Source organism: Ciconia boyciana, chromosome 7 (assembly GCF_034638445.1).
Source record: "Ciconia boyciana chromosome 7, ASM3463844v1, whole genome shotgun sequence".
Taxonomy (NCBI): Eukaryota; Metazoa; Chordata; class Aves; order Ciconiiformes; family Ciconiidae; genus Ciconia; species Ciconia boyciana.
Genome location: NC_132940.1, coordinates 21,024,198 through 21,051,054, shown reverse-complemented (window position 1 = coordinate 21,051,054; position 26,857 = coordinate 21,024,198). Strand labels below are relative to the sequence as shown.

Here is a 26,857-nt window from a genome sequence, read left to right as displayed (position 1 = left end):
TTAGTGAAAATTGCACTGGGAAAAAGAGCTCTCACAGCCCGAGGCTCCAAAATCAAGAAAACCGGTGAGAATTTTTAGAAAATCCAGAAATATCTTCTATCTAAAATATAATAGAATGTAATGTAATATAATATAAATGTGTGACTAATATACATATTTTTGTATGGTGTGACTATATGTGTATATATGTATTATCCAATATGGACAGTCTAAAAAAATGATAGCTCACTGTCTTTCCGAATGTTATAAAACAGCTAACCCATGAGTTCATTGCATCCTAATAGATGAATTCAGTTTGTAGGTGGGACAAAGTTGCAGTGATTCAAATGAGAGCACTCAGAAGCTATGTTTACATTAAGAAGTAGTGCAGACAAATAGGCCAAAAAGGAATGGAGTTGCAGAATGAAATGGTTGATGCTGCAGACTGGTGTCCACACAATATGCATTCCAGGGTTTTTTACTGTGTTCTAGCTCTAGTCTGGTCTCATGGGCTAAAAGCCCATTAGCAGCTGGAGCTCATTTTAGGTGCACTCCTGGAGCACACATGCAGGTTTCATTTCATCCAAAATAAAATCCAGTTTGTGCTCTCTGAGACTGCTCTGCCATAAGAACCCAAGTGCAGTATGTGGGGATAATCAGGAGATTCACTTCAAAGGTGTACTCCTGATCTAAACTAAAACACTAATGTAGAGGCACCTGGAGAGCTCATGCAGCAGCATTATAGCAATGCCGAGCTAATGTGTACAATTAGCACACAAGCCGAGGCCAGCCATCAGTGGAACAGAGACAGAAGTCGTTAACCACTCAGAAAAGAAAATGTTTGCATAGACAAGGGAAAATTTTGTGCAAACATAAATGCATTAGCACAAAGCAGAGAAGAAAAATCTACTGGTAATTGTCTTGCATATGGGATCCTTTGCATTGGCAAGAAAATTTTGTTTTGCCAAAGCTTGCATACAATAGCAAAGAGAAAAAATGCACCACATCAGGAAAACAAACTGACTCAGAAAATGTAATTTTGCACATATCTGGCTTTGATGCACTACACAAGAGCAAAAATAAACTTTTGGTGCCATTTGCACAAGCATGAACTTTAAACTAAGAGCGGCAGCACAAAAGCAGAGAAGAGTTTGAATGCCAGCTGGACAGTTGAACACCAGTAAATGCTAGATAACAGTCTTTGTCGGCACTTTGTGAGAATCTAAAACTGCTGACAAAAATGTACAGCATAATATTACACAATAGAACAATCAAAATACCAGCAGGACAATGTAAATTACCAAGAAAAGTTGAATGAATTAAAATACCAGGAGACATAGATAACACACAAATACTCTGCTTTTAACTAAATCAAGTGAATGAGTGAAGCATGTGACTAAACTGGGGCAAAGAATTCATAAAAGTTGCATACAAAAAGTCAGAAAACTTAGCTCAAATAGGTAGTAAGCTGTAAGACCCCTGTAGCAAAGTATCTACATGGTGTTTTAAAGGTCTGGGATGTCTTCTAGGCAGACAAGAGCTGGAAAATTGATACAGCAATGCAGCCAGGAGAGCACTTGCTTAATAGAATGTCCTCTGCACTCAGAGAAAAAAGCAATAAGGCAAGTGAAAGTAAGGAGGGCATAAGTCTCATTGCTGAGGTTTTCCAGAGCCACAGGTCAGATGGGCAGCAAGCCAACTGTAGAGAAGATGGGAAGCTGTACATATGCATAGTCTTTTAGCAATTTAACAAGGCATTATACAGACCTGCAGGTGGTAATTTGCTTTCCATCTTAAAAAAGTAAAAGTAGTTTCAGTTTCTGATGCAATGCTCATATATTTGCAAATGTATTAGATACAAGAATTAAAGAAAGTAACTACCTCAATACCTTTTGAGCATCCATTAGGGCACATACAGGTTGAAGAAAATGCAATTTGAGATCAAACCTGTGGTAGAACAATGTCAACAGTATCAGCAAGAAGAACTAACAGGGCTGGCTGGGATCACTGCCATAGCTGTATAGATGCAGAAACAGAACAGCAAAAGCTGTAGCTGATCATGATTACATTCTCATCTATCTGCTTGAAATGACCAAGGCAATAAATCTAAAATGAAATAAAATGAGATGAAATTGCATCTGATTCCTGGAGCACTGGGATAATTGCTGACCTCCCAAAGGCTATTACCCAGCTCCTAAAAAGTAAAAACCATGCAGGATAGACCCACACCTGAAAATGGGTAAGTCAGTTTGAAGATTAGTGGGATTCATAAACCATCTCATAATACTTTTCCACGCTTTTCAGATCTGTACAGTCTCCTGAGGTGATTACTAAACAAAACCACGCTATGAATACAACTGCTGTAATTCGCTGGAGTCTTCTCATGTATAAAGGAGCTGTACAAAATATCACATGGTGCAGCATTGCAGCATGTAAATGCCGAGGCCATTATATCACACAAGGCAGGGCAGGGGAGGCACTACTGTTTGCGTGAGGCATACGTAGAACACAACTCCTCCAAAAATGATTCTATCAACTACCAGCAGACTGTAGGAGCAGCCCAGCTGAGACATACTGGAGTAATGTGTGCAAGTGAAAACTTCAATCCTTATGGTTTAAGGGCAGGAAACTATAAGAATACAAAGTGACCATCAGTTATTAGAAAGCATTTTATAAAGCCAGAACTAGCACCCCCTCAGTAACCACAAGGGAATGCTGCTAAACCTGCAGTGATGTGCATGGCTTGATATCTGGAAAGGGATTGAGATGTAGATCTCTGACTTCTTCTCCAGGCTGCCGTACACAAAAACAGGACGACTGAACAAGAATGTCAGGGTCTCAAAATAATAGAAATAAAGAAAATGAGGAGATTTAATGTCCTGATTTCAGCTGGGATAGAGTTAGTTTTCTTCCTAGTAGCTGGTATAAAGCTGTGTTTGGATTTAGGATGAGAATAATGTTGATAGCACACTGATGTTTTAGTTGTTGCTAAGCAGTGCTTACACTAGGTCAAGGACTTTTCAGCTTCTCATGCCCTGCCAGTGAGGAGGCTGGGGGAGCACAAGAAGCTGGGATGGGACACAGCCAGGACAGCTGACCCCAACTGGCCAAAGGGATACTCCATACCATACGACATCATGCTCAGGATATAAACTGGGGGGAAAGCTGGGTGGGGGCGGCTGCTTGGGGGCAGACTGGGCATCGGTCGGTTAGTGGTGAGCAATTGTTTTTCATTTGCATCACTTGTCTTTCTTGGGTTATATCTCTCTGTCTTTTTGTTGTTTTCCTTTTCAGTACATTCCCCCCCTCCCCCCCAATTATTAAACTGTTCTTATCTCAACCCACAAGTGTTCTCACTTTTACTCTTCCGATTCTCTCCCCATCCCACCAGGGGGTGGGGAGTGAGTGAGCAGCTGTGTGGTGCTCGGTTGCCAGCTGGGGTTAAACCATGACATTCACCGTAATATTTAAGCTGGGTATTTGTCAGTTTGAGGCAGGGGCTACAAAAGAACCTCAAAGGAGTGTTTGAACAAGGCAAAAATTTAGTGTTGGCTCATGCCTGTTGATCTTTCACATTGGCCGTCTGAGCAGGGAGAAGTCCCATCATCTCCTGGAGTACTGCAACCCCACAGGTAAGTGGAACTGCACAATATGTGTTCAAGTTACCACACCCAGATCACTGAGCACAAATGCCATTGGGCACCTGTCAAAGCTGTTCTGGGACAGCATCCTCCATTCAAAAGGATGACTGTGTACTGGGGAGCATCGAGCTGTGCAGGTAGTTGCATTACCCCTGGAGAAACACAGGCCTAACAGAAAGAAGAGACATAAAAACTGATTGCATTCTTAATAGACTTTGAGGAAAAGTAGAGCAAAGGACTTGATTTCAAACAACAAATCTCAGAACCTAACCTTTGCTATATTAGTCAGACTTCTGTGGCTCGACAGTCATTTTGCAGCAATTGCTGCAGATGGTGTGATCAGGATCAGGCACTCTGGCAGCCCCACTACCAAACTGCATTTCAAGACAGTGGAGCTTGGGCTATTTTTTGTTCACTCATGCACATAACCCAGGAATAAAAATCTAGTTCACTTTTCATCACTGCTATCATTACCATTGCCTTGCAGCAAGTCAAATGGCAAAACTGAGTCAAGAACTGAAACTGCAATTTTTTTTTAAAAAGCAAAGAGGAAGACATCCTCCAGTGGAAAGCGCTCACAGTAGCCTGGTGCTGTACTGATATCAGGACATGTGTATACCTCAGTGTCTGTTGCCTCAGGAAGCATTACGGCTGGCAATGGGGAAAGGAATAACAAAAAGAAAATAAATCAAAGGGCAATACTATGATCAGCAGGCTAACAACCACCAAGAAATATGACCCAGGACTCTGCCAAGATCAAACCTTTTCCTCAAGATAAATAATGAACTTGAGTGCAAGCCACCCACATTGAAGAGACCCTGTAATTTGTTTAAAGCGGGAGTGGGTGAGTGTATTTTCTAGTCTCACCCCAAATGTCTGCGTCATATGAGCAGGAGGCAAACATATAGATAAGGAGGCACTTTTTTCACCAGGGCTTGCTCAGTGGGGACAGAACACAAACTGATGAACACACCATTGACAAACTTTGTAGCTGACTTGTTAAACTCCACACCACTGCAACAGCTGTGTCACAGGCAGTCTCTGCAGAAAACGCCAGCCCAAGCTTTATGCTGCTTGCAAGTTCCATTTTGGGCAGTGTTGAAGGTGACAGAGTAATCCTCCTAACCCAAGTTGACAAGAAAGTTGAGTTGGAATTTTTTTTTTCAGTAATTATTACTAAGTTTTGTATGTGCTGTTTCCCAAGTTAAGGATGGAGAGCAGTTATATTCGTGTTTAATAATGCTATCTCAGCTAAATGTAACTGAGGGATGTCACCACAATGAGCTTGCTTATTCCTGCCTAAACACATTTATGTGTGAGAAGTTCAGAGAACTCTGCTTCAGAAAAGTGATTGAAAGAAAATAATCCATCTGGAAGAAGGATTAAAGGCTGGAGGTGCACTCTCTCACTTCTGAGGTCTGAGCACAGAAAAATGTTTGTCTAAGCCTGCAGATAGCCTGAAACAGTGGCTGAGGGTCACGAGCCACTCCATCAGTCAAGTTACTGTCAGAGCAGGCAGCAGCCTGGGGTGACACAGGGGAGTGGGGGATTTGAGGGGGTGCTGCTGCTGCCTGGGAGAGCCCCGCTGTTCATCACGCTACTGCTCCCCGTCATAGCCTTGCCCCTTCTTCCCTCTGCCTGGCCGGCGAGCGCTCCAGCTCCGCACCAAGCATTTCTGGCAGCCATGGGGCGTAGGAGGGCAACCCTGCTCTATCTCCAGTAAAATCAAGTCCTGCTTAAATACTTTACAGCTGTGGGCTGGCTTTGTGCCATGGTTATCCATGAAGCCCATGTAGCTAAGCTGCATTTCGCTACCCTGCCTCATCTCCCTGCCCGCCTCGCTCCAGGTGCACTCCAGATAGGATGCAGTTTGTCTTGCTATGGTATCATGGCTCCTCAAAGTGGTCTGCACATAGAAAGAGTGGGTATTTGGGAACAGACTTACTGCTCGTGCAGGACCACTCACTGCACCTTCTCTGGAGGCAGAAAATGGTCCCAGCCTTCCTGAGGAGAAGCAGCAAATCTCTCCTGTGTGGTGACTGCTTCTGCCTCTGTAAGCTGCTCAGACTGAAGCTTTCCTAGGAGCTTCATCCATCAGAATACACAGCACCTCTATAAAATATAGAGAAGAAAAAGTCAAGCAGACAGATGACATGGATTATCTATAATAATATAAATTATGTCATCTGTGACCTTTATAGCAGCAGCACTGTTGTAGACAGCATTAATGTAGAGAAGCTGCACTAAGTAGAAACTTTTGTTTCCCTTTCTGTCTTATGGTCGAAATGTATATAGATGATTTTTTTTGAGCTGTAGATTGAATCACTATAAATATCTGGCATAACTTTAACGATGAAATATGTCAAGAAATAAAAATAATTTTGTTTTTACAATTTAAATGAGGATGAGATTTTTAAATATGGCAGGTTTTTGAGTAGCAAAGCTCAGTAGGGCTTGTGTGATCACTCATCTGTGAAGAGGTATGTTATCTGGAACTATCTGTGTGCAGAACAGCTGAAGACATGACAGTTTTTTCAAACAACGCAAAAGAGGTCTACACTGTACGCTCTGTTTTATCTTTCATTAGGCACCTGTAACTCCTGTGATGAAGTCAGGTGGAACCGTGTGTGCATGTCCAAGAAGAATGGGTTGGTTGTGGTCAGCCAGTAAGACAAGGTCCTGGTTTCCCCAGTCACTGCACAGAGGCTTAACCTCGGTCAGTGTAACTACTTGCATGTTTAAAGGTCAGCCATGCATAAAAGCTTGTAGGATCAGGACAGGAGTTTCTTTGCAAGTATAAATTATATAGTTTGTTGTGCCTTGCCAATCCTTTTGACCTGCAAAATATCCCAATGAGTACACAGTGCAAAGTGATGTGTAAAGGAGAGGTTTATGTATCTACATTGTTTATCTGTAAGGAGCACATAACCAGCAAAAAAGTGGATGGCCTGTTGAAGCAATATGTGATTGTGGTTATATTTAATAGCAGAGAGTGAGCTGAATGCATGTACTCACAAGCCTAACTATGCATACAAATCAGTGAAGTCTTGTAGTAACAAGATGATCAGAACTCAATTTAAAGCTATTATTTATTTAGTAAACAAGATAATTTTTAAAATACAGTGATATATGCCTGTGATCTGTATTTCTAATTATTTGCACATTAGATTTTTAAAAATCAAATTCTTCCTCTGATTGACTTGAGTGAAACTCTAATCAAATTAGCATTTTAGAATATATGACCATTGTAACGTAATTTTCAGAATATAATGGTACTTTAGATATTATACTTTACCTGTTATAAAGACAGATAAATATGCAAGAGAGGCACTGGGGGGGACTTGGAAGGTTGATTCTAATGAGCACTTTTCTGGTTGTCTACATTAGGTTTTTATATAGCATCTATTACTTTGGTACCTACACATTGACATCTCCTCACTGCTTGATGATGATATAGGAAGTATTTATATCAGTTTAGTGAAGGTATCACTTTTGTAATGTGTTATTGATATTTTACTCATAAGTTTGATATAATATTCATTTTAAATAGTTTAGAAATTACTTATTTCTTTTCAGATCTGTTTAAAAAGTTTTAATAACTTCAAATGATCAAAATTCTCCATCATCACTTTCTTTCAGTGGACCATTCCAATTTTACCATCTGGCTATATTCTCATAATTTTTTTAATGTCATATGTTATGTGTTGATTTCTCACATTTTCAAAACTGTTGGAAGGCCTTAATCAAACCAGAATACCCAAACTCTTCATAGAAGAGCATTCAGCATTTTCTCATCCTACCTCTCGCCAACTAAGTGGGAGTACGTAGGGGTGGAAGCACTTACTATTAATGCCAGAACTATTTGTATTATGACTCTTAGCATGAAATTTAGTGAGTTTAGATTATTGAGGTGATGATAAAAATCATTGTATTATTGAGTTTGAAGACTCTAAAAGGCAATGGTAGGCTCCTTGGTCATAACTGCAAGGGTTGACTAGAGCTCATTTGTCTGCACCAAATATTTTACATTTAAATTAGGATTGTGGGAAGTAGAGATGGAAAGATTACTGTGTGTGAGAGATGAATGAGGGAAAGCATTGTAGCCTGTGCAGAAGGAGGATAAGTACTGTAGTTCATCTGCCATAAGAGATGGATTACAATGAATCTGAAGTGGAAGAAGATTTGCTTAGGAATTATTAGCAGTGGTTTGCATTTAAGTAATCTATTAGTGCAATAATGTATGTATAGTTATGTGACGTGTAATCTACCAGGGGAAAGCGGAGTTTATTTCTAGATATATTGAAATGATATGCTGTTTACAGTATAGGCTAGTTGGTAATAAATCTGGAGCTTCCATGAAAAAAAAAAAATACATCAAAACAAAAAGGCAGGATAAACAAAAATCAAAACAAAACCAAACCAAAAATCTGCAAAGGTTCCAGCAGGTGGAAAAAGTGTATGCTCTTACCACTTGTGCAAGGTTTAACTGTTAGCAAAAAGTATTTGATAGGTAAATTTGCAGCTAAAACATATAGCAATGGTGAAAACGCACTTTTCTTTGCACACAGTAGCAGCAGTGGTTATTTTACTGAATGTACTCAAAGCCTCATAGAGTGGCTTTCAAAATCTTGGTTTCTTCCAGAGGCTGGAAGGGTGGTTGCTGGTTGCCCTCTCTGCCTAGTCTCCCATTCCCCTGAGAGCACGAATTTGATGGGCATAACTGATTAGACTGTATATTTTTTATATAGCCATGGTACGTACATACACTTTCTATGTCTGAGTACTGCAGGGTGTCTAGAGCTGTATTTCCACCAGGGAGATGCTGGAAGGGACTGTGGGAGAGCTAAGGAGGATGTAGATAGCATGCATTTCACCTCGTCCTGACCACAGGGTGTATTTGCTCTCAGGCTGTGTGGTAGTGTCAGGTTGCTCAAGGAGCTTTTGAACAGGTTCATGTGGGTCCTGTAGGCAGTTTAAATGCAGCTTCATGGGGCTTCACAGTTCTAGAAACAGGTCTAGGCTGCTCCTGGTACCTGACCCAGCTCATTTAGTACAAGTGGAATTAGCAGATTCAGCTTAATAGAGCTCCGCTCACCTTGCTGAGTCAGCAGCATCTATGATTGACAGGTCAGTTGGTAACCACTAATGTTCCTGTAGCAGCAAGGATATTCATGCTTTCTCATAGTTGTAAGAAAAAATTTATTTTTGCCTTTTAATAGTCTATCTAGCACCTCTGAAACTTCTTTGAAAGGACCTAGAAAACAGACAGTGATTCTGCCACTCTGCTCTGGTGAGACCTCACCTGGAGTACTGCATCCAGCTCTGGAGCCCTCAGCAAAAGAAGGACATGGAGATGTTGGAGCGGGTCCAGAGGAGGGCCATGAAAATGATCCGAGGGCTGGAGCACCTCTCCTTCGAGGACAGGCTGAGAGAGTTGGGGTTGTTCAGCCTGGAGAACAGAAGGCTGCGGGGAGACCTTATAGCAGCCTTCCAGTACTTAAAGGGGGCCTATAGGAAAGACGGGGACAGACTTTTTAGCAAGGCCTGTTGTGACAGGCCAAGGAGCAATGGTTTTAAACGAAGGGAGGGCAGATTTAGACTGGATTTAAGAAAGAACTTTTTTACAATGAGGGTGGTGAGGCACTGGAACAGGTTGCCCAGAGAGGTAGTGGAGGCCCCATCCCTGGAAACATTCAAGGTCAGGTTGGATGGGGGTCTGAGCAACCTGATCTAGTTAAAGATGTCCCTGCTCTTGCAGGGGGGTTGGACTAGATGACCTGTAAATGTCCCTTCCAATCCAAAGCATTCTATGATTAGGTACTGCTAGAGTTCAGTCTCCTCAGTACATGTACCCCCAGAAGAGGATGGTTAAATCCAAAGAAACAGATGATTTTAGGGTTGTTCTGAACAGCTCAGTTACCAGCCAGCTTGGAGCATAAGGTGGGTAAAAGTATCTAGCAATGGCATTTTTTCATATGATCAGGTAATTTACAGCATTGACATGATAAGCATGTAAGCTGAATGTATGGAGATATATGCACTATGGTATATAGATACACATGAAAATGTGGATACTGGACTGATGTGTTTTTACTTCTGTACCAGTAAAAGTACAAAATCTTGTTTGCACAAAGTTTTTTCCAATACTAAGGCTCAACTGATACTGATCCACATTTCCTAAACACATTTGAATAGTTATATTTGCTTGCCTGTCAGATATTTGTTAATAGCCATTCTGCTGACATCTTTGTTACGCTGCTGCTTAGCTGACAGAATTTCATCTGCATAAATGGGTGGAAAGTCCTTTCCTCACATGTCCAACAAACTGGAGACAAAGTGCCTGCCAATGTTTTAATTTCTTTTGCATGTTCTGGTTAGAGAGTGAGAAGAATGCTTTCACTTCACAGTGTCATGAATATGGTAATCTATGGAAATCACAGAAAGCAGGTACTTAAGTTAAGCACATACTATACTACAGGAATCCCTGATGAATTCAGGTCTCTTCTGTTTAGAGAAGATGTTGTTGTCTATTAAGTGACAGACTGCCAGATGTTCATGAAGTAGCACAGTAATGTATATCAGTATCTTCTTTTCTTCACCCCAGAAGGTAACATTTTCTTTATCATCTATGTCATCCTGGCTTTTGATTGTAAATGTCTAAGCTTGCTTCAAATATTAACTCCTTTTTGTTTTATTGATGAATATTTCATGACTTCAGTACATTTGTAGAATATAAGTTTTTGCTGCACTATAGTAAGCCTATAATCCTAAAATCTTTTCCTTCACTTGGTATATATAAGCTGCTAAAAACCAACCATTTGAGATAGAACATGAAGAATAATTTGTTCGTGATTTTGAGCTAGTAGAGAAAATTTTGGCAGTGTTAGAAAAATGATGAAAGAAGAAATAATTGTTATTTTAAATAATGGTTTTATCTGCACGCTCAAGCATGGTACTATATATCTCTTGGTGAGGTCACGGCAATATGTTTTCCTAGAACACACATTAATGTTCCATTTAGTCTCAGAATTACTGCAGGGCTGGGGGTTAGCTCACCCGCTTTAAATAATCGTGGTCTAAAGAGTGGGCAGAATAGTTGAGTAACTAAATGCAATGGTATATACACATGCAGTGTGGGGAGCAGAGGTTACAGGAACAAGTATATGTGCAGTAATTACAGATTATTGAGACAGTGCTGTTTATGAAGCAAATTAAAGTTCCAAGAAAAAAAAATCAAAATAACTGAAAGGCAGAGTTCATTTTTTTCTAAAGAATTGTTATGTTTTGTCCCTTATTTGAAGGCATTTCTGCATCATTGAAGGCAGTGATGCCAGTAATGTCTCAGCTCTAAGAAACAGAGCCGTGAGAATGTGTGAACCCTTTAATACAAGGGACAAATTCTCTGTGGCTTCTTGCTAATGTAACTACAGCAGCTCTGGGTGCTATAACAACTGGTGTCAGCTCAAGAAACTCACTATCAGATGGAAACTGATAGAGTGAAGTGTCCCGTCCTCTCCGTGCCACATCACCTGCCCGCATGCCATGGGGAGGACTCTCGCAGGATTCCCTGCTGGAGGGCTTGACAAGAACCCTACTGCCATCTGGATGACTCTTTCATGCCATGGGCCCTTACCATGCAGTGTATGGGAAGGGCCCATGCGTTAGCATTGCCAGACTGCAGAGAAGAGCAGCTATTTAAGAGAATTGAGCTTTGAGAATTTAGCTGAAAGAGTACGAATGTCTAAAAGAATAAGAATTAGCAGCTTCACTTTCTCCATTGACATACATACTTAGTTTTCATTAGTTAAGCAGTTGACGCAATTAGTGGGGAAAGCTTGTGCAAAATATTCTCTCCATATATCTATGAATATGAATATGTGTGTTATTTAGAACTTTTAAAGGATCAGAATTCAGCTTTTGGCTTTATTGTTGGGTTGGGGTTTTTTTCCTAGAAGGAGCACAAGCTACCTTGACATTGTGACAAGATTTTGTTGTTGTTGCTGTTCTTGGTCCTGGGACTTTATGTTTTCTTCTTCTCTGGAAATGTTGGAGTCATGTTTCATTGTGTTCTCCGAGAACAAGAAAGAAAGCAGATACCACTTCAGGAAACTTTAGTAATCTTGTTGTTGTTGTTGTAAAGTTGCAAGAGGGTGGAGGCAGACCACTGAATGGAAACTGTTGCGCAGTGTAAAGTATGGTCAAGGCCACGTATGCGTGCAGCATGTAATAAGGATTCTAGATACATGCAGCCATTTTGAGCACATTAGACTTTAGAAAAAAATAAACTTGAAGGATTCAGAAACAACTGGAAAAAATCGTTAAAATTGAAACTGCTTTCTCTGGAAAACTTTATACATCAAATACAGAAGTTTTCCACATGAACAAATGGGGGTCAAACATTACTAAAACCTTTGTGCTGAGGGCATATAAAATGACCCATACAAACCTGATTTAAATTCTTGTAGCTCCTGGGTGAGGGCAGCTGTCTACCTTGCTTAAATGTTAATGTTTCCCTTATCTGATTGCCTTTCCATACCGTGCTCCCACTTTCAGGGGTCCTGCTTCACCTATTACCCTCTTCAAAGCTATTCATTCTTGTCTGCAATCTTCATAGCTTTAACTGTGTCTGAGGTAGTCACTTGGTTGTGTAGCCTCCCAAACTGTTTCACTCTTAGCTTTTACCTGCCCAGCTGCTTGTCTCCCCAGTTCTCTGAAGCCAACAAGAAACCTTCCCAGATGTAGTCCTTCCAAGGCAGCAAAGAGATGAAGCCCAGCTTTTCTGCATGTTTACAGAAGAGAGTGGTATTTGGGGAGGATAGCTAAACCAACTACAGATCAACTATTCTTCATAGGAAGGGAGTACTCAGTATGGATTTACCATGCTGGTAAAGGGAAGGGGAAAACCACGTGTGACCTACTCGATAGCCTACTACAATGAGATGACGGGCTTAGTAGATGAGAGGAGAGCAGTAGCTGTTTAGCAAGGCTTTCAACACTGTCCCCAATAGCATCCTCATAGACATACTGGTGAAACCTGATATAGCTGACTCTGCTCTGAGCAGAGGGTTGGACTGGATGGTCTCAAGATGTCCGTTCTGGTGTCAACCACTCTGTGATTCTGTGCAGGTAGTTGACCACCTTTGTCCTTTCCAACCATTTAGAGAATTTGTATTTTCTCCTCCTTTCTTCTCTCCTTCTCTGAGGGAGAGCTGTTGGTTAAGTAATGTCAGAGAAAGGTCTATTCAGAAAAACAAGCCACAGAGAAGGAAGATTAAAAGCCACCTCTTGTTTGATTTCTAAAACACACTAATGTTTCAGAACACACTAGTGTTTGCCACTACATGGCAAAGCTTTAGTGTGACAATTATCCATCCATTTCCATAGCTACAGAGTATGTGGGCCTTTGTTTGGTGCATCTCTACTGCAACCAGTATAGAATATTTCAGTAGAGCAATTTGAACTCTCTTTTAGCAGTTCAGTTTGTCAGACATTTTTCAGTCTTCATTCTTGTTCTCATCTAGTTTTGCTATGTGCAAGCAGAAATATCTACACTTGAAAAATGTAAAGTACATGAAATAAGACAATTTGGCTTCAGTTCCATTTCCAGATTCATGAGGGACATCACTGCACCACTTAAAATTGTTTACATGTTGAAAGTGCACAAGAGGAATTTAGAGAATGAATGGATACACATTTTCATACCTCAGACTGGAGGCAACACTCAGGTATAAAAGAAATTGGATAATGACATTACATTCAATATGGGAAATTCTTCACACAAGGGAAACAGTATTTTTGAAACGTGTTGCCTCATAGCTAAATGATACTGCTACCCCAAATTTCCATGAGCCAGTGATCCCTAGAATTGTTTATGTAAGTTCTTCCTTTACCTTGTGCCCACTGCTCCCTGAAAATAATTTTAATGAAAATTACTATTTTCCAGTGTTCCTTTTGATGCCCCATCTCATCAGCATATACCAGCAGGATATACTTCAGATCCACTGGAGTACTGTAGGGGACTGTTGCTTATTTTTGGTTTATGATGAGACCTAGCTGTGCCAGCTGAAATCTGGGTCTTCTAACAGTAGATAGCATCCAGCCCCTTAGTAGGAGACAGCTCCCAAATAAACAACCCATTACTACATCGTGGACACATACATGGACTTTCCCAGAATAAGGAGCAGATCAGTTTCAAAGTTAGAAATAAAGTCTGGGTCGTCTGATGCATATTGCACTGCCCTGTTCACTAGCCTGTTCCACCACTTAGGCTACTTGCTGGTGTGCCCATGAAAATTGCAGCAATCTGAACTGGAGGATTCTCTCTACTTTTTACCATTAGGAAACAAGCACCTTTTTTAGTTCATAATATGCTCAATTACCTTTAGATTGATCCATTAATAAATTATAATCAAAACAGACTTATTCACCTTAAAGATCTCCCAGCTTAAGGTTTCGTTGTTGATTCATTATGTTGTCAGTTCTCTATTGGCAGGGTAATGCTTTTTTATACCTGGATAGAGACAGTTTTAGTGGAAGATACTGTTATCTTTAAATGAGTAGGATTTAGCTTTTCTGGTGAGAACAAATTCATCAATGATGAATCCCTGGAGAAACTACTGAAACAAAAATCACGATGTTGCTGGAGATTTATACAGTTCATCAGTTAAAAGGCAGCTTTTGGAAGTCTTGGGGAGGGGGAGGGGGAGGATTTGGATTTTTCCTTTATTTCTGTAAAATAGTCCAGCACAATATTTCAAGCTTCCAGTATTGTGATAAAGCAATTATAAACAAGGAAATAATACCACTTAATATATTTATTTTGGCACCATTCTTGATGTTATCCCTCCAATAGAAACACATTGAATTATGGCTATATAGAGACAGATGGATACAAATAATGCAGCTATAGACATCACTGATACAGATATATAAGTAGACAAGAATTATCTAATTACTCTGTTTGTTGCAATCTTCTAAGCACTTGCTATGATCCACATATTCATATTAATTGTTTTTTTCTAGGCAGATGTTGATATGACAAAGATATCAGTGTATGGAGAGTTTAGTGACACTGGAATATCTGGAAATTAAAAAAAAACAAACCGTGCTGTAGAAAGATTTCAAAAGCAAACACAGTTAAACTCACCAAGTTCTGTGCTTGTGCTTTCATTGGGAATTGTGCTATTAAATCCCCCATGTGCTTAGGAAGATATCCCCTACAATGATTAGAGGTGATTTAATTTTAAACTCTCTTAAATATCCATGTCTTCAGCAGTTATTTCAACATGTTTCCACTTTTTCTATATCCAGTAACTCACTTCATTAAAATATTGTTTGTCATTTCACATGGCCTTTGACTCCAAAATGTTTGAAACCACAGCTCTGAACAATAAGCAGTCTCATCAGCGTTCCCTATATCTGTGCATTACTCATAAGGGGAACCATCAATAAGTCCTTCCTAAACTCCTGAGGTTACATTTTCATGCATTAGTTATTGTTATACAAAGGATTGCTCCTTTTCAGTGTGGTGTTTGATGAAATTTGGCTTGGCTGCTTGTGAACTACTAGACTCAAAACACAAAATAACCAGACCATTTGTATGGGCACGCAGTCACCTTCTGTTAAGTCAGTGGAAGCTCATTGTGTATGCCCAAGCCTGGACTAAGACCTAGGTGTTTCCTTAATTATTTTAAATTCCATTTAATCAATGTCTTGATGGAAAAACAGCAATGCATAGCAAAGACTAAGGTTGGGTGTTAGTTTTCTAGATTAATCATAATTTCATTTATTTTTAAAAGATACAGGTTATATAGTTAATTTAACTGCATGTATGTCATTATGAAACATCTGAATTATGGTACTGATGGCATTGCACACTTTTGAAAATGTCTGCTGTACATTCCAGCTAGCAGCTATGTTATATGTAAAAATCTAAATACTTCCATCTCACAATTTAGAAAATTAATTAATTGCCTTTGTAATTCACTCTTCACCTAGACACAAAACTGAATTATTTTTCCACATTTTCCCTTAGATCACCTACTTCATTTCAATATACTCAGTATTACTGTCTGTAGAAATTAGGAGATTGGGCATACATTAAGAGAACAGAAAAGTGAAGGATTTATTCTGCAAAGATTTGGCTATTCTTCCCAAAGATGATCTTCAATCAGTTAAGCCATGAACAACTGTCTCCTGTCTCTACTGCTTCAGTTAAAACCTCAGCAAAATTAGCTTTGCTACCTACTCTGAAAGTCAGCAATTCAATTCCTGGCCAGACAGGGAAGAGTCCAAAAACGCTTTGTCATCAGGTCTGCTGCCCTCTCAAGCCCAAAGTTGTTGGCATCAGCACATAAATTATGGAGAGAAAATAGTTTCTCAGTGACACAGCTACTACTTATTCATAGCCAAAATGTATTTCTAATTGATGCAGCCTAGCAGACATACAAGAATACTTTTTATCAAAATGTATATTTTTTAGATTTTTGCTAAGTCTTAGGCTTTCTAAAAGTCATATAAAGAATTGAGTCTCTATGTGTGTGCTTTAGAGCCTATTGATTAGATTGAAATTAGAAAAATTCTTCCTTCTACTCATTTTCCTGTTTAAATAACTCTGGTTTTGCTGTCTTATTTGACTTTGGTATGTAAGGCCACTACCTTACTGCTGTTTGCAGTAATATTTAAAGCCTTATTTTAAGACGTCCTAGAACATTTCCTTTCCAAGATCATGTATGGCAACTGCACAGAAAGGAAAGTTTGTTTGATGTCTGTAAGGAAGCCCTTGAACATGACATTCAGGAACAAAGTTCCCATTGAACAGACAAAACAAGAGCCCTTTGCTGGTGGGCAAACTTGGGCTACGTCTAGGTTTGGGACAGATGGGGTCTGCAGCATCCCCCACAGTTCCAGTCTTGCATTTGCCTAGAATGAGGCTTCGTCCCAGAGTACGGCTCAGTCCCAGCCTGCAGGAGGACACCTCCTCTGGAGAGCACCATGAGACTGGAAGTCGTGTTCTGACTTGAAGTTAAAAATATGTTGAGGACACAAACCAAGTCTCAGAAGCAGGGAAGCATTTCAAGGACCTCACCCTCTGGCTGTATGCTTAGAGTGCCAAAAACCTAGCAGCCAAGAAAGCTTTTATTTGTCATAACAAGAAGCCTGAGGTCCCAAAGTTGGGTATTGTGACTGACAGAGCTCATTGAGGAATTTTTCTCCTAAGGGTTAGCAGAAGAGCCGGGTAACCTCTTCTGGATTTACTTCATTTTAAAAAATAATAATTTCTAAATTTTTAAATAATTTTGGGATTAAAATTCACATTGAAATTCCCTCTTAAAAAATTGATAACCACAGCAGTACTGTATCTTGTTCGATATGCTCTTTGAGGTTGTATTATTAGCGTGAATTAATGCTAGCAACTGCTGAGGCTATGTATCCCATTACTACCTGCTAGTTTCTGCAGTGCTGCAGTAGCTTCTGAACGGGGTTTAGTTAGGTGGGTAAAATACTTTCGCAGAATAAGGAACTAGTTTCAGGGAAGGAAGGGCATGGTCTTTTGCATCAAGCAAAAATCCATGTTTTCTACCATTTTTTGTTCACCTAAATATGTGATTGTGGCACACTACAGTTGTCCATATCTCTGCTAGGTAAACAAAGGCACTTTTTCTTTCAGGAAGCTGAGTGGTTTATGAAATCTGAACCAGTACTTTCATGTTCTTGGGCGAGACATGAGTTTTGCAATTCAGTGATATCTTCCTCTAGAGTTTGCTTAATTGGGTTCAAGGATTAAATGTTGCAGAAAAGACTACACGTGGGACATAGAGGTAAATTAGGAGATTAGAATGTGTTTCAGTTCATTTGGTGTTTTTTAGCCTTACTTTGACAGGTCAAGACAGACTTCTGTTATCAGAATGCAAAATACATGTTTGTAAACTTTAAAAATATATATTGATATATTCAGATATCCATACAAATAATCTTAAACACTAGTGGAACCCTTCTAAGTAAACTGATAGTTGTATGATCCCTTTCCACATACTATAAAATTACACATTTGAATTATTTAACCTGATACATTTTTATATATAAGCAAGTATGCAATGGGGAAATATAAGACTGTTGGATGCTGACCTGCAATTCAGCTATTTTTCTGCTGTGGTATATTAATATTTTAATATTCAATGTATATTTTCAAGTCAGATCCTGAAGTTCATATTTGATTTTTATTCACTTCTTGTGCTGGTACAGTCTCAGTGATTTCAATTTCAGCTTCCTGAATAAGAAGTAAGTCACACTCAGCAAGGACTTAGGATCTCGCCCTTGGGATCGGACTCACCTTTTTGCCACACCCACTCATTAAACATAATCATGTTTCCTGATTTTCATTTCAGAAACTACCCTGTTTTGGGCCTTACCTGGAACAGCGCAAAAAGATAATAGCTGAGAACAAGATTAAACTGAAGGAACAGAGCATGGCTGCTGTGCTTCCTGAGAAAAAGCATTTCATTCTGAAGAAGCCCATTCCAGCAATCAAGGTAACAAAAATACATGCTTACACATAAGAAATGATCAGCCATCAGGCAGTTGACATGCACAGTCATGTCTAGCAGTTTGAGTTGGTTATTACTGCTTTTAAGCTTGTTAGAGGGCATCAAAGACAACTATTTATGCAGACTTTCTAGCTTTTAACCAAAATCAATGGGAAATTATTTGTGATGTACATGTATAGATATTTCCCTAATGTCATTTTTCAAAATGAAGATATTCAGGCAATGGAACAGTAATTGTAGAACAAGGCATGGGTAATGCCTTGACGAACAAGGTAGAACTGTTAACAATTTCTTTCCGTTTGAATGCTACAGTATGAGCTCAGTTTTGCATGATACTTTTTGATTACTTGCGATGTGCTAAATACCTCAATCTCTCATGTAGGATCAATGGAAAAGGTTGGTGATCAGTATATATGAAAGCTGTGTCATAGGTTTTTAGACTGAACTTTTAAAGCTGGAGAACGTTTGTCTAAGTAGCTGATCCACCGTCTACAATAAGTAAATGTCAAGGTGAAAATAAAACCTGTGACCCCATCTACTGCATATGTTCCATACATTGGAGCTTTTCCCTTCCCTTAGGTAGCCAATAAATGTCAATAAAATGAAACATCAGAAGCTAATTATTCTAGGTGTTCACTTTAGACCTTACTTAAACTTCATGTCTGAATAGGAAAAAGAAGCAGACTTTTTTTTTTTTTTTAATCACGATTCTCATGTAGGCCCTTTTATAAAGCAGTGTGAAAATTATATCTGTTGAGCTTGTTGGCTGTCTTCCTCATATATGTGAGAATATCAGATATCTAGAGATAGGTAGCCTTCACTATATGATCAGACCTGTAAGAATTCTTGCAAAAATAAGGCCAAACGTAAAATACAATATGAGCAGTGGCTCAAAATAACACGTAATTCCCAAGGGAATTTTGCAGTTTACCAACATATGCAATATTCCAAGATAACTGGTAGAACTGCAAAACCAGCCAATGAGAAATTTTGAGTCATCTTCCTGTTTAAGTTAAATAGTTTGCCACTTCTGTAGACCTCTCTCAGTTTTTTTGACTGCTTATTTTGGTTTATGTCACGCTATTGAAAACAGCTCCCCTTCTCTTGTGCTGAGGTTCCCTTCTTTATGTATACAAAAAGTTACAAAGAACAGTAATCTACTCTTTTTTTCCCACTATGATGAGCATTTTCAAAGCCTGCTTGACCTCAGAGGTTTTATGGTTCTGTTCTCTTTGCAGGGAGAGTATTGATGTAGGGGAAAAGAGAAAGAAGCAGCAGCAGCCAATAACTGCATTTTCAATGAGATAGCTTGCTTCTGAAAACAGCAGAAAACCAAAAAACTGATTTCCATCCAAAAGCAAATAAACTGAATGAAGGCAAAAGTTTAGCAAGAGGGAAAAATAGACATAAAGACTTGAAAAAAACATAAATAAAAAGTTGAGGTCAATAATTTATCAAGCCTAACTCCAAGTACAAAAGCAAAAAAGAACCAAGTAGTAGGAGATAGATTTAAAAGAAGAAAAGAGGCCCTACTGCAGGGAAGGGGAAAATGAATTCCCCAAAACAAAAACTTTTGTTTATAAAGACATTGAATACTTTTGTGTGGTGTCTGTGAGGAGCTTCTCAGTCAGAGAAATCAGGCTAGCGTCTTTCTCACACTTTCATTTAAACGAGACTGAAAAAGACTGAAGCAATTAGAAGAAGGTAGGAGGCACTAAAGCTGGTTCTTGACAGTCTTTCAGTCTCACCATCTCTTTAGAAGGGAATGTTTTAACCATAATGAGAAAAACAGCAATGAGAGATGCCCACTAAGACATAGGAAGATACCTGGGCTTTGCTTGAAGTAGGGAATGTGCCACTACAAAGGGAGGTTTTAATAAAGTTTATTATTAATAGATCGATCTATTATTATATTGTGGAGAAAAACTGCCAGGAAGATTCAGAATATTAATTAAGGCAGCTGAGTGAAGCTTAATGAAAAAAGGTGACTTATCTGATACCCTTCCCTGATCAGGAATTCTCCACGGAGAGAGGCAGAGAAGCTCGGACTTGAGTGATTTATTTGTAACTGTCCAAGAAGTATTCACATTTAGAATTACAAATCCCAGACCATCTCCAAGCAGTTCTGTCTTGGCTGACCCTCTAGACAGAGGAGAGAATATGTTCTGTTAGTTCAGACTAGGATATCAGGGGGTGGGAATGGTCAGCTCCTATAGCTAGTCCCAGCCTACCTCTAGTTCTCTGGAGCAGTGAAGAGGTATGCTTGAAAGCTGATCGGACCTGAGGGAGCTGTCCTTGAAAGAGCTGTGACCCCTGCTTTGGCTGGTTGTATTTTTGGAGGGTTGCTGCAAATTTCCTGATGCCTGCCCAGAACTCCCTCATCTGTCTAATCGGCTGTTGGGTTGGTGATATGTAAATTCCAACATTTGTTTAAATTCCACATGCTGCCAAAATGCCTTTTTTTATAGCTTTAAAAACCCTCTGTGATTATCCGAAATCTAATTTAATTTTTGGATGGCTTTTCCCATGGCTTTTCTCTTTATTTTATCTATTTTTCAATATTAATTGAAACTGCGTACTTTGATATTCAGCTGAGTTGTTTCTTCTTTTCTCACTTGTCTGTAATATCAGAATTTCTGCATTATGTGGATATGTGCCCTGGATCTTCTCTTTTCTGTTGCATTTTTGTACAGCTCCCACACATGTATTTGCCTACCTCAGGTTACCTTCTTATTACTTTAATTTCTTTCCTTATACATTCCTGTGTTTTTTTCCTAATAATTTAGTTCTTTGTCCTTCAGGGCCTATACCATAATATTCGGTCACCATTTATCTACTTATTTGATTTCTTCCTTTTTTACTCTAAAAGTCTTGCTGTAGAGATTGCCCTGTTTGGTAGTTTAAACACTCTGGCATAGCTCTGTATGTCAGCTTAGCTAGGTCATGACATGTTGTTCCACCTGTTGGAAAAATATCCAGAGATCTTCAAGCTTAAATTCCTTGTGTTTGAACTATTTTTCACCCTTGTGTGTACAGAATGTTTACATGGTCTTTTGCACATACATATATGCAAGTCTTTTTATGCTGATGCCATAAGCACCCAGATGGAAGCCAGCACCTTGGGAGGCATCTAGCCACATTTAGTCCAGTGCTGTGTTTAATCTCTAAAATCCTCTTGAGAGGTGAGGTATATTGATCTAAGCACAGCACTGTTATGCCATAACAGTGTACCATTTGGATCTTTCCTGGCATGTATCTGGGTGGTTCAACATGAGTAGTTTTAGCTTGTGCTTGCCTGCCTGGAAAAGACCATATTGTAATCTTCATCATAGATGTGGAGCTGTTGCATATTTCAGGTGGAACTATGCATGTCTCTCCCATAACTTATGGGACTGTCTGTCTGCTTCTCCCAAGTATTTGCTCCAACATGAATCACAGCAGTAATCTCTCCTGCAGTAGTCCATAATGATCCCTTCTCTATCACAGTACCTTAGAGAATATTCTTATTACATGTGACAGTTTAAGCAAACTTAAGTTAGTCTTCAGTTATGGGGAGAAATCCTAGAGTCCAAACCTCCTCTTTCCCTCCCTGCTCTGACTATAGAAGGACTGCCTCAAGTGGTTCTGCAATAGCATAGCATAGCATAGCATAGAATAGAATATTTCAGTTGGAAGGGACCTACAATGATCATCTAGTCCAACTGCCTGACCAATTCAGGGTTGACCAAAAGTTAAAGCATGTTAAGGGCATCATCCAAATGCCTCTTAAACACTGACAGGCTTGGGGCATCGACCACCTCTCTAGGAAGCCTGTCCCAGTGTTTGACCACCCTCTCAGTAAAGAAATGTTTCCTAATATCCAGTCTAAATCTCCCCTGGCGCAGCTTTGAACCATTCCCACGCATCCTATCACTGGATACCAAGGAGAAGAGATCAGCACCTCCTTCTCCACTTCCCCTCCTCACGAAGCTGTAGAGAGCAATGAGGTCACCCCTTAGCCTCCTTTTCTCCAAACCAGACAAACCCAGACTCACTAGCTGCTCCTCAAAGGACATTCCTTCCAGCCCTTTCACCAGCTTTGTTGCCCTCCTCTGGACTCATTCGAGTACCTCAACATCCTTCTTAAATTGTGGGGCTCAGAACTGCACACAGTACTCAAGGTGAGGCCACACGAACACTGAATACAGTGGGATAATCACCTCTTTTGACCAGCTGGTTATGCTGTGTTTGATGCACCCCAAGATGTGGTTTGCCCTCTTGGCTGCCAGGGCACACTGCTGACTCATATTGAGCCTGCTGTCGACCAGCACCCCCAAATCCCTTTCTGCAGGGCTGCTCTCCAGCCACTCCTCTCCGAATTTATACTTGTGCCCAGTGTTACTCCATCCTAGGTGCAGAATCCGGCATTTGGACTTGTTAAATTTCATCCCATTAATCATTGCCCAGTGCTCCAGTCTATCTAGATCCCTCTGCAAGGCTGCCATTGCGCTAACAGCCTGTAAGAGGAAGGGCACTGTGCTACTGTAGGTAAAACTGGACTGACTGTATTCCAGATCATGGCTGATTAATATAACAACAGCATTACAGTAATTACAGTGCTATTTTCTCTCTTAGCATCTTGCTAGTTTGCTTGTCTCTTGTCAGGACAGCACATCAAGCAGAAGTTTTCATGAGCTGTCCATGGTGTCCCCTACTGTGTTTTCTCTTGCAGCTTTCTTTCATCTAGAATGTATCTGTTGGCAAGAATAGACAAAGTTACTTATTTTGATATGCTGTTTGTCAAACTGCATTTTTTCACCGTGATAGTACCTGTTCATCTAGTTTTATAAAATACATATGAAGTTCCTTGGGTTTTCTTTAATTTAGTTTAAACTAAAAGCTTTAACAACTCTATAGTATCCTGGTTCAAATCTTTTCCTGAAACACATGCAAGCATATTAAACAGCATTATATCTAAACCAGAAAATTGAGACACTTTGCTCTATTAATATTTTGCCTTTTCTGAACATTGATTATTGTATTCCAGCTCTTTATTTTTTCTTTGTCTAGCCAACTTGCAATCCCACTTCACAGCTACTTAATTTCAGAAGTCTGTTGTGTCAGAGGCCTGTGCAGAGGCCTATTGAAACATAAAATTTACCAGTTGGGGTTTTTTTATTTATTGCCTCACAGTCTTCATAAAGAATTGTGACGGATTCATGAGGCATAATTTTCATTACAGAAGCCATATTGAATTACATAGTAAAGGTTCATTTGAGTTATTTTGTAAGTCCCTCTTTAGCTAGTACTGCAACTGTTTTACTTGCTTTACTGAAACAAGGCTTAGAGGTCCCTAAATCCCAGAGCACATTTAATAACCTTTTTAACTATTGGCAAAGCATCTGTAATCTTTCAATGTAAAGTTAGTTTTAATGAGATTACATATTTTTCTTAGCCACTTTACTGTAAATTGACCTTGGTCATGTACCCTCAGATTCTGCTGTATTTTTCTTCTTTAATCCGTAATTTTTTTCCTAACATTTCTTCTTTTCATCTCTCTCTCTCTGACAGTACCTCACCTTTATTACTGAAAAAAAACAGGTGGAAGGCAGATCTCCCTAATGCAGATAAACACTAGCACAGAGTCATTTACTTTCCTTGCAACGTTTCATCCCCTTCCCGTGCGCTGTCTGTATACTAGTGAGGGCACTTCTGCACAGCCCCTTGTTCTTTCACAACCTATTGAATCCTGAGAACTGCCCAAACACCCCATAAATAATAATGAACAGATAGAGTACTTGGGATCAAACACCCAACTTTGCTATATAAATGTCAGGTGCTTTGTTGGAATTTTTTTATATTACTTGGTGGTGAATCAACTTCAGCATTTGTATCATGGTCAATGATCCCTCAGAGGCCTGAAGACTAAGATTGAGGCCTGTCCTTAGGACAGACTGCTATTCACAACAGGCAGACCTCTACTTCTGGGAATCTAAGGATTACCCTGCTTTCCTTACCTGCTGTTGCTGTCAGCTTCAAGTGCACAAAGTTCCTAGTCAGTGAACCTTTCTCCTGAACACGATGTGACATGCAAAGTGTTTTATGGTGACTCAGAAAGTGCAACAAGAGGACAAGTGTGTGTGTTTCCTTTGAATTTGCTATATGAAATGCAGTACCTGCACTGTGTATGGCTCTCTAATGATCTAATGAGAGGCCTGTGATGTTCATAATCTCTAGAGCACAGTGTGGTCTTTTACAGTGTGGTCTTTTACAGTGTGGTCTGCATGAAGATGGACACGGCAGGTCTACAAGGAGCCATACCTGAAGCATGAATTGTATTTACAAATATAGGTTTACTAATATGATGGCTAATGAAAAGCTAATCACCATAAACTGTTCGATATATTAACATCAAAAATGCAGCTATAATAATAAAAATAGCATTGTAAAAATAATATCCTACTGAACAGACCTGCTCCTTGTGTATACTCAAAACCACATCTGTCTAGCTTAGTGACAAAATGAATTTTTTTTCTGTACTCATTAGTAACATAAAACTAATGGATTCTGCTCTGATTCTCTCCATAGCAACTGAATTCCCTGCCAGTTCCAGTTGCAGGACTAAATTCCTCTCCCAGTTTGTTCAGTGCAGTTTTGTTGAGAAGAGTGGGACAGCACGGCAGTAATCAAAAGGAGTGCTCTAAGTCCCTGAGATTGCAAAGGTGTAACTTAGGACAAAATTTAACTTCCAGCTTATTTTTTTTTTATTGCTTCTGGTAATGCATAAGCCAGAAAGAACACAGCTTGACTTTCAGAACCTGGCTTCTGTTTGCAGGTCTGGCAGTTGGCAAAAAAACCATTATACTGTAAACAGTGCAAATTTGATCCGGAGGCCATTGAGATATACCAAGTGTGGAATCCCATAGTGCCATTTTAGACAGTTGCTTTTTGGAGTGAAACTGCACTTTAAACAGTGAAAGCTGATTATTTCTTGCTGCACTGTTTATTTTGTTCCAAACATTTATGATTTGATGGAAGCAAGAAGCTCTGAGATATCTTGAGATGCTGTAAAAGAGTGCACCTGCAAAACATCTTTTAAGTACCATTGCTTTTTTAGTCAATAAAGTCTTGAAACTTTGCAAATGAATAAAGATACACTTTTTGCTTGGGAGAAAGAAGTGATTAAAAGACACAACACCCAGGAGTGTAAATGAGCAGTAAATCATTGAGACAGTCTTTTGAAATCACTTTCAGGCCTCTAAAATGCCATCATCCTCCCTATGTAGGATTCTAAGTCCCCAAAAGTGTATTTTGTGAGCTGTGAGAAGTGAGACTCGGTTACAAATTCAGACATCACCATGCCATATGTATTGTTTTTGTTATTCCCTTTGTAAGTTTGTAGCTGGAAAAATCTATTTTGATCATGTTGTTCTAAGCGACCATTTCCTGAGCTATCTAATGCTATCCTAAACCTTGGACTGTCTCCCTCCTGTCCTCCAGCTGCTTCTCTGGAAGGCCATTAACCACCTCACTCCTTTCCCATTTAAAAAGCCGTTTCTAATTTCCAGCTTTAAATTTATTCATGGCTGGCTTATAATCATGTGTTCTTGTGCCAACATTGTCATTTAACTTAAATAGCTCTTTTCCCTCCCTGATGTATATATAAAGAGACATCATATTCCTGCTCTGCCTTCATCTTCCTAGGCTAAACATCTTGTTAGGCTCTTTTTATCTTCTTTCATAAGCAAGGCCCTCCATCCCATGATTATTTGAGTAGCCCATCTCTGCAACCTGCTTTAGATTTGTGGGTTTTGTTAACATCCAAACTATATTTAAAGAATACAAATGTGAATCCAGAACCTCCCTGAGAAAACTGTTAATTACCTATGCTGTTTAAAGGTCTGCTTTTGTTAGATTAAAAAGCCCTTCACTATCAGGAATCTCCCCACGTTGATACTTTTACAACATGAGCAGGCTGTGGAAAGCTACTTCATTGTATGTTGCACAGGTTTTACATCATTTCTTCAAATTCTTCAGTACACAGACCAGTACTTGCAGATGACACGTGCATTTGTGGCATACAGTGGAATGTTTGGGGGCTATATACACAAAGGAGAGGCTTATAGGATACTTAGTATTGCTGGGGGCAGTAGATCACACAAAGACACATGTATTTGGAAACCTGTAGCAGGTACAATACCGAGAAGCCTACTTGAAACAAGCTGGAGCTGACTTCTACAACTACAATTTTTCAGCTGATACAGAAGACTGCAGAAACCTGAGAACTGTAGGAACCTGAAAACTGCTGAGCAATTCCCAGTAAATCCATTAAGTCTTCTGAGTAAGACATGGAAATGAAAATACAGGAGTGTGAGCAGTTCCTAAGAGATCACATTTGATTCAGTTAGCTACTGTAGCTCATCAGTGGAAGCACAGTAAAGGGCTGTGTGTCCAAGTCTAGTCCTTTACAATACCACAGTAAAAAGTATATAGCTGAAACACTTTCATAGTAGTTAATTGACCTTTTACAGTGGTTTAAGCAAACAGACTTTACTTCAAATTTGCAGTGAATTTGGACCAGGCACATAATCAGCTTGCACAGCTCTATTGATGAGTGCTAACTCATTAAGCTGTGATAACTTGCTCACTTACAGTCATCTGTCCACACTCATCATGGTGCCTTCAGCAATGTGCCATAGCTGGTTTATGTTG

General features: G+C 39.5%; 1 protein-coding gene across 5 annotated transcripts in view; it reads left to right on the top strand.

The window, feature by feature from the left end:
- DPYD (dihydropyrimidine dehydrogenase) overlaps positions 1–26,857 on the top strand; it is a 368,218-nt gene that overhangs the window by 334,902 nt on the left and 6,459 nt on the right. For all 5 annotated transcript variants that reach the window (XM_072867679.1, XM_072867677.1, XM_072867676.1 and 2 more), the window contains one exon: positions 18,008–18,151. In XM_072867679.1, coding sequence (XP_072723780.1) covers positions 18,008–18,151 — 144 coding nt within the window. The remainder of the gene's footprint in view (positions 1–18,007; positions 18,152–26,857) is intronic.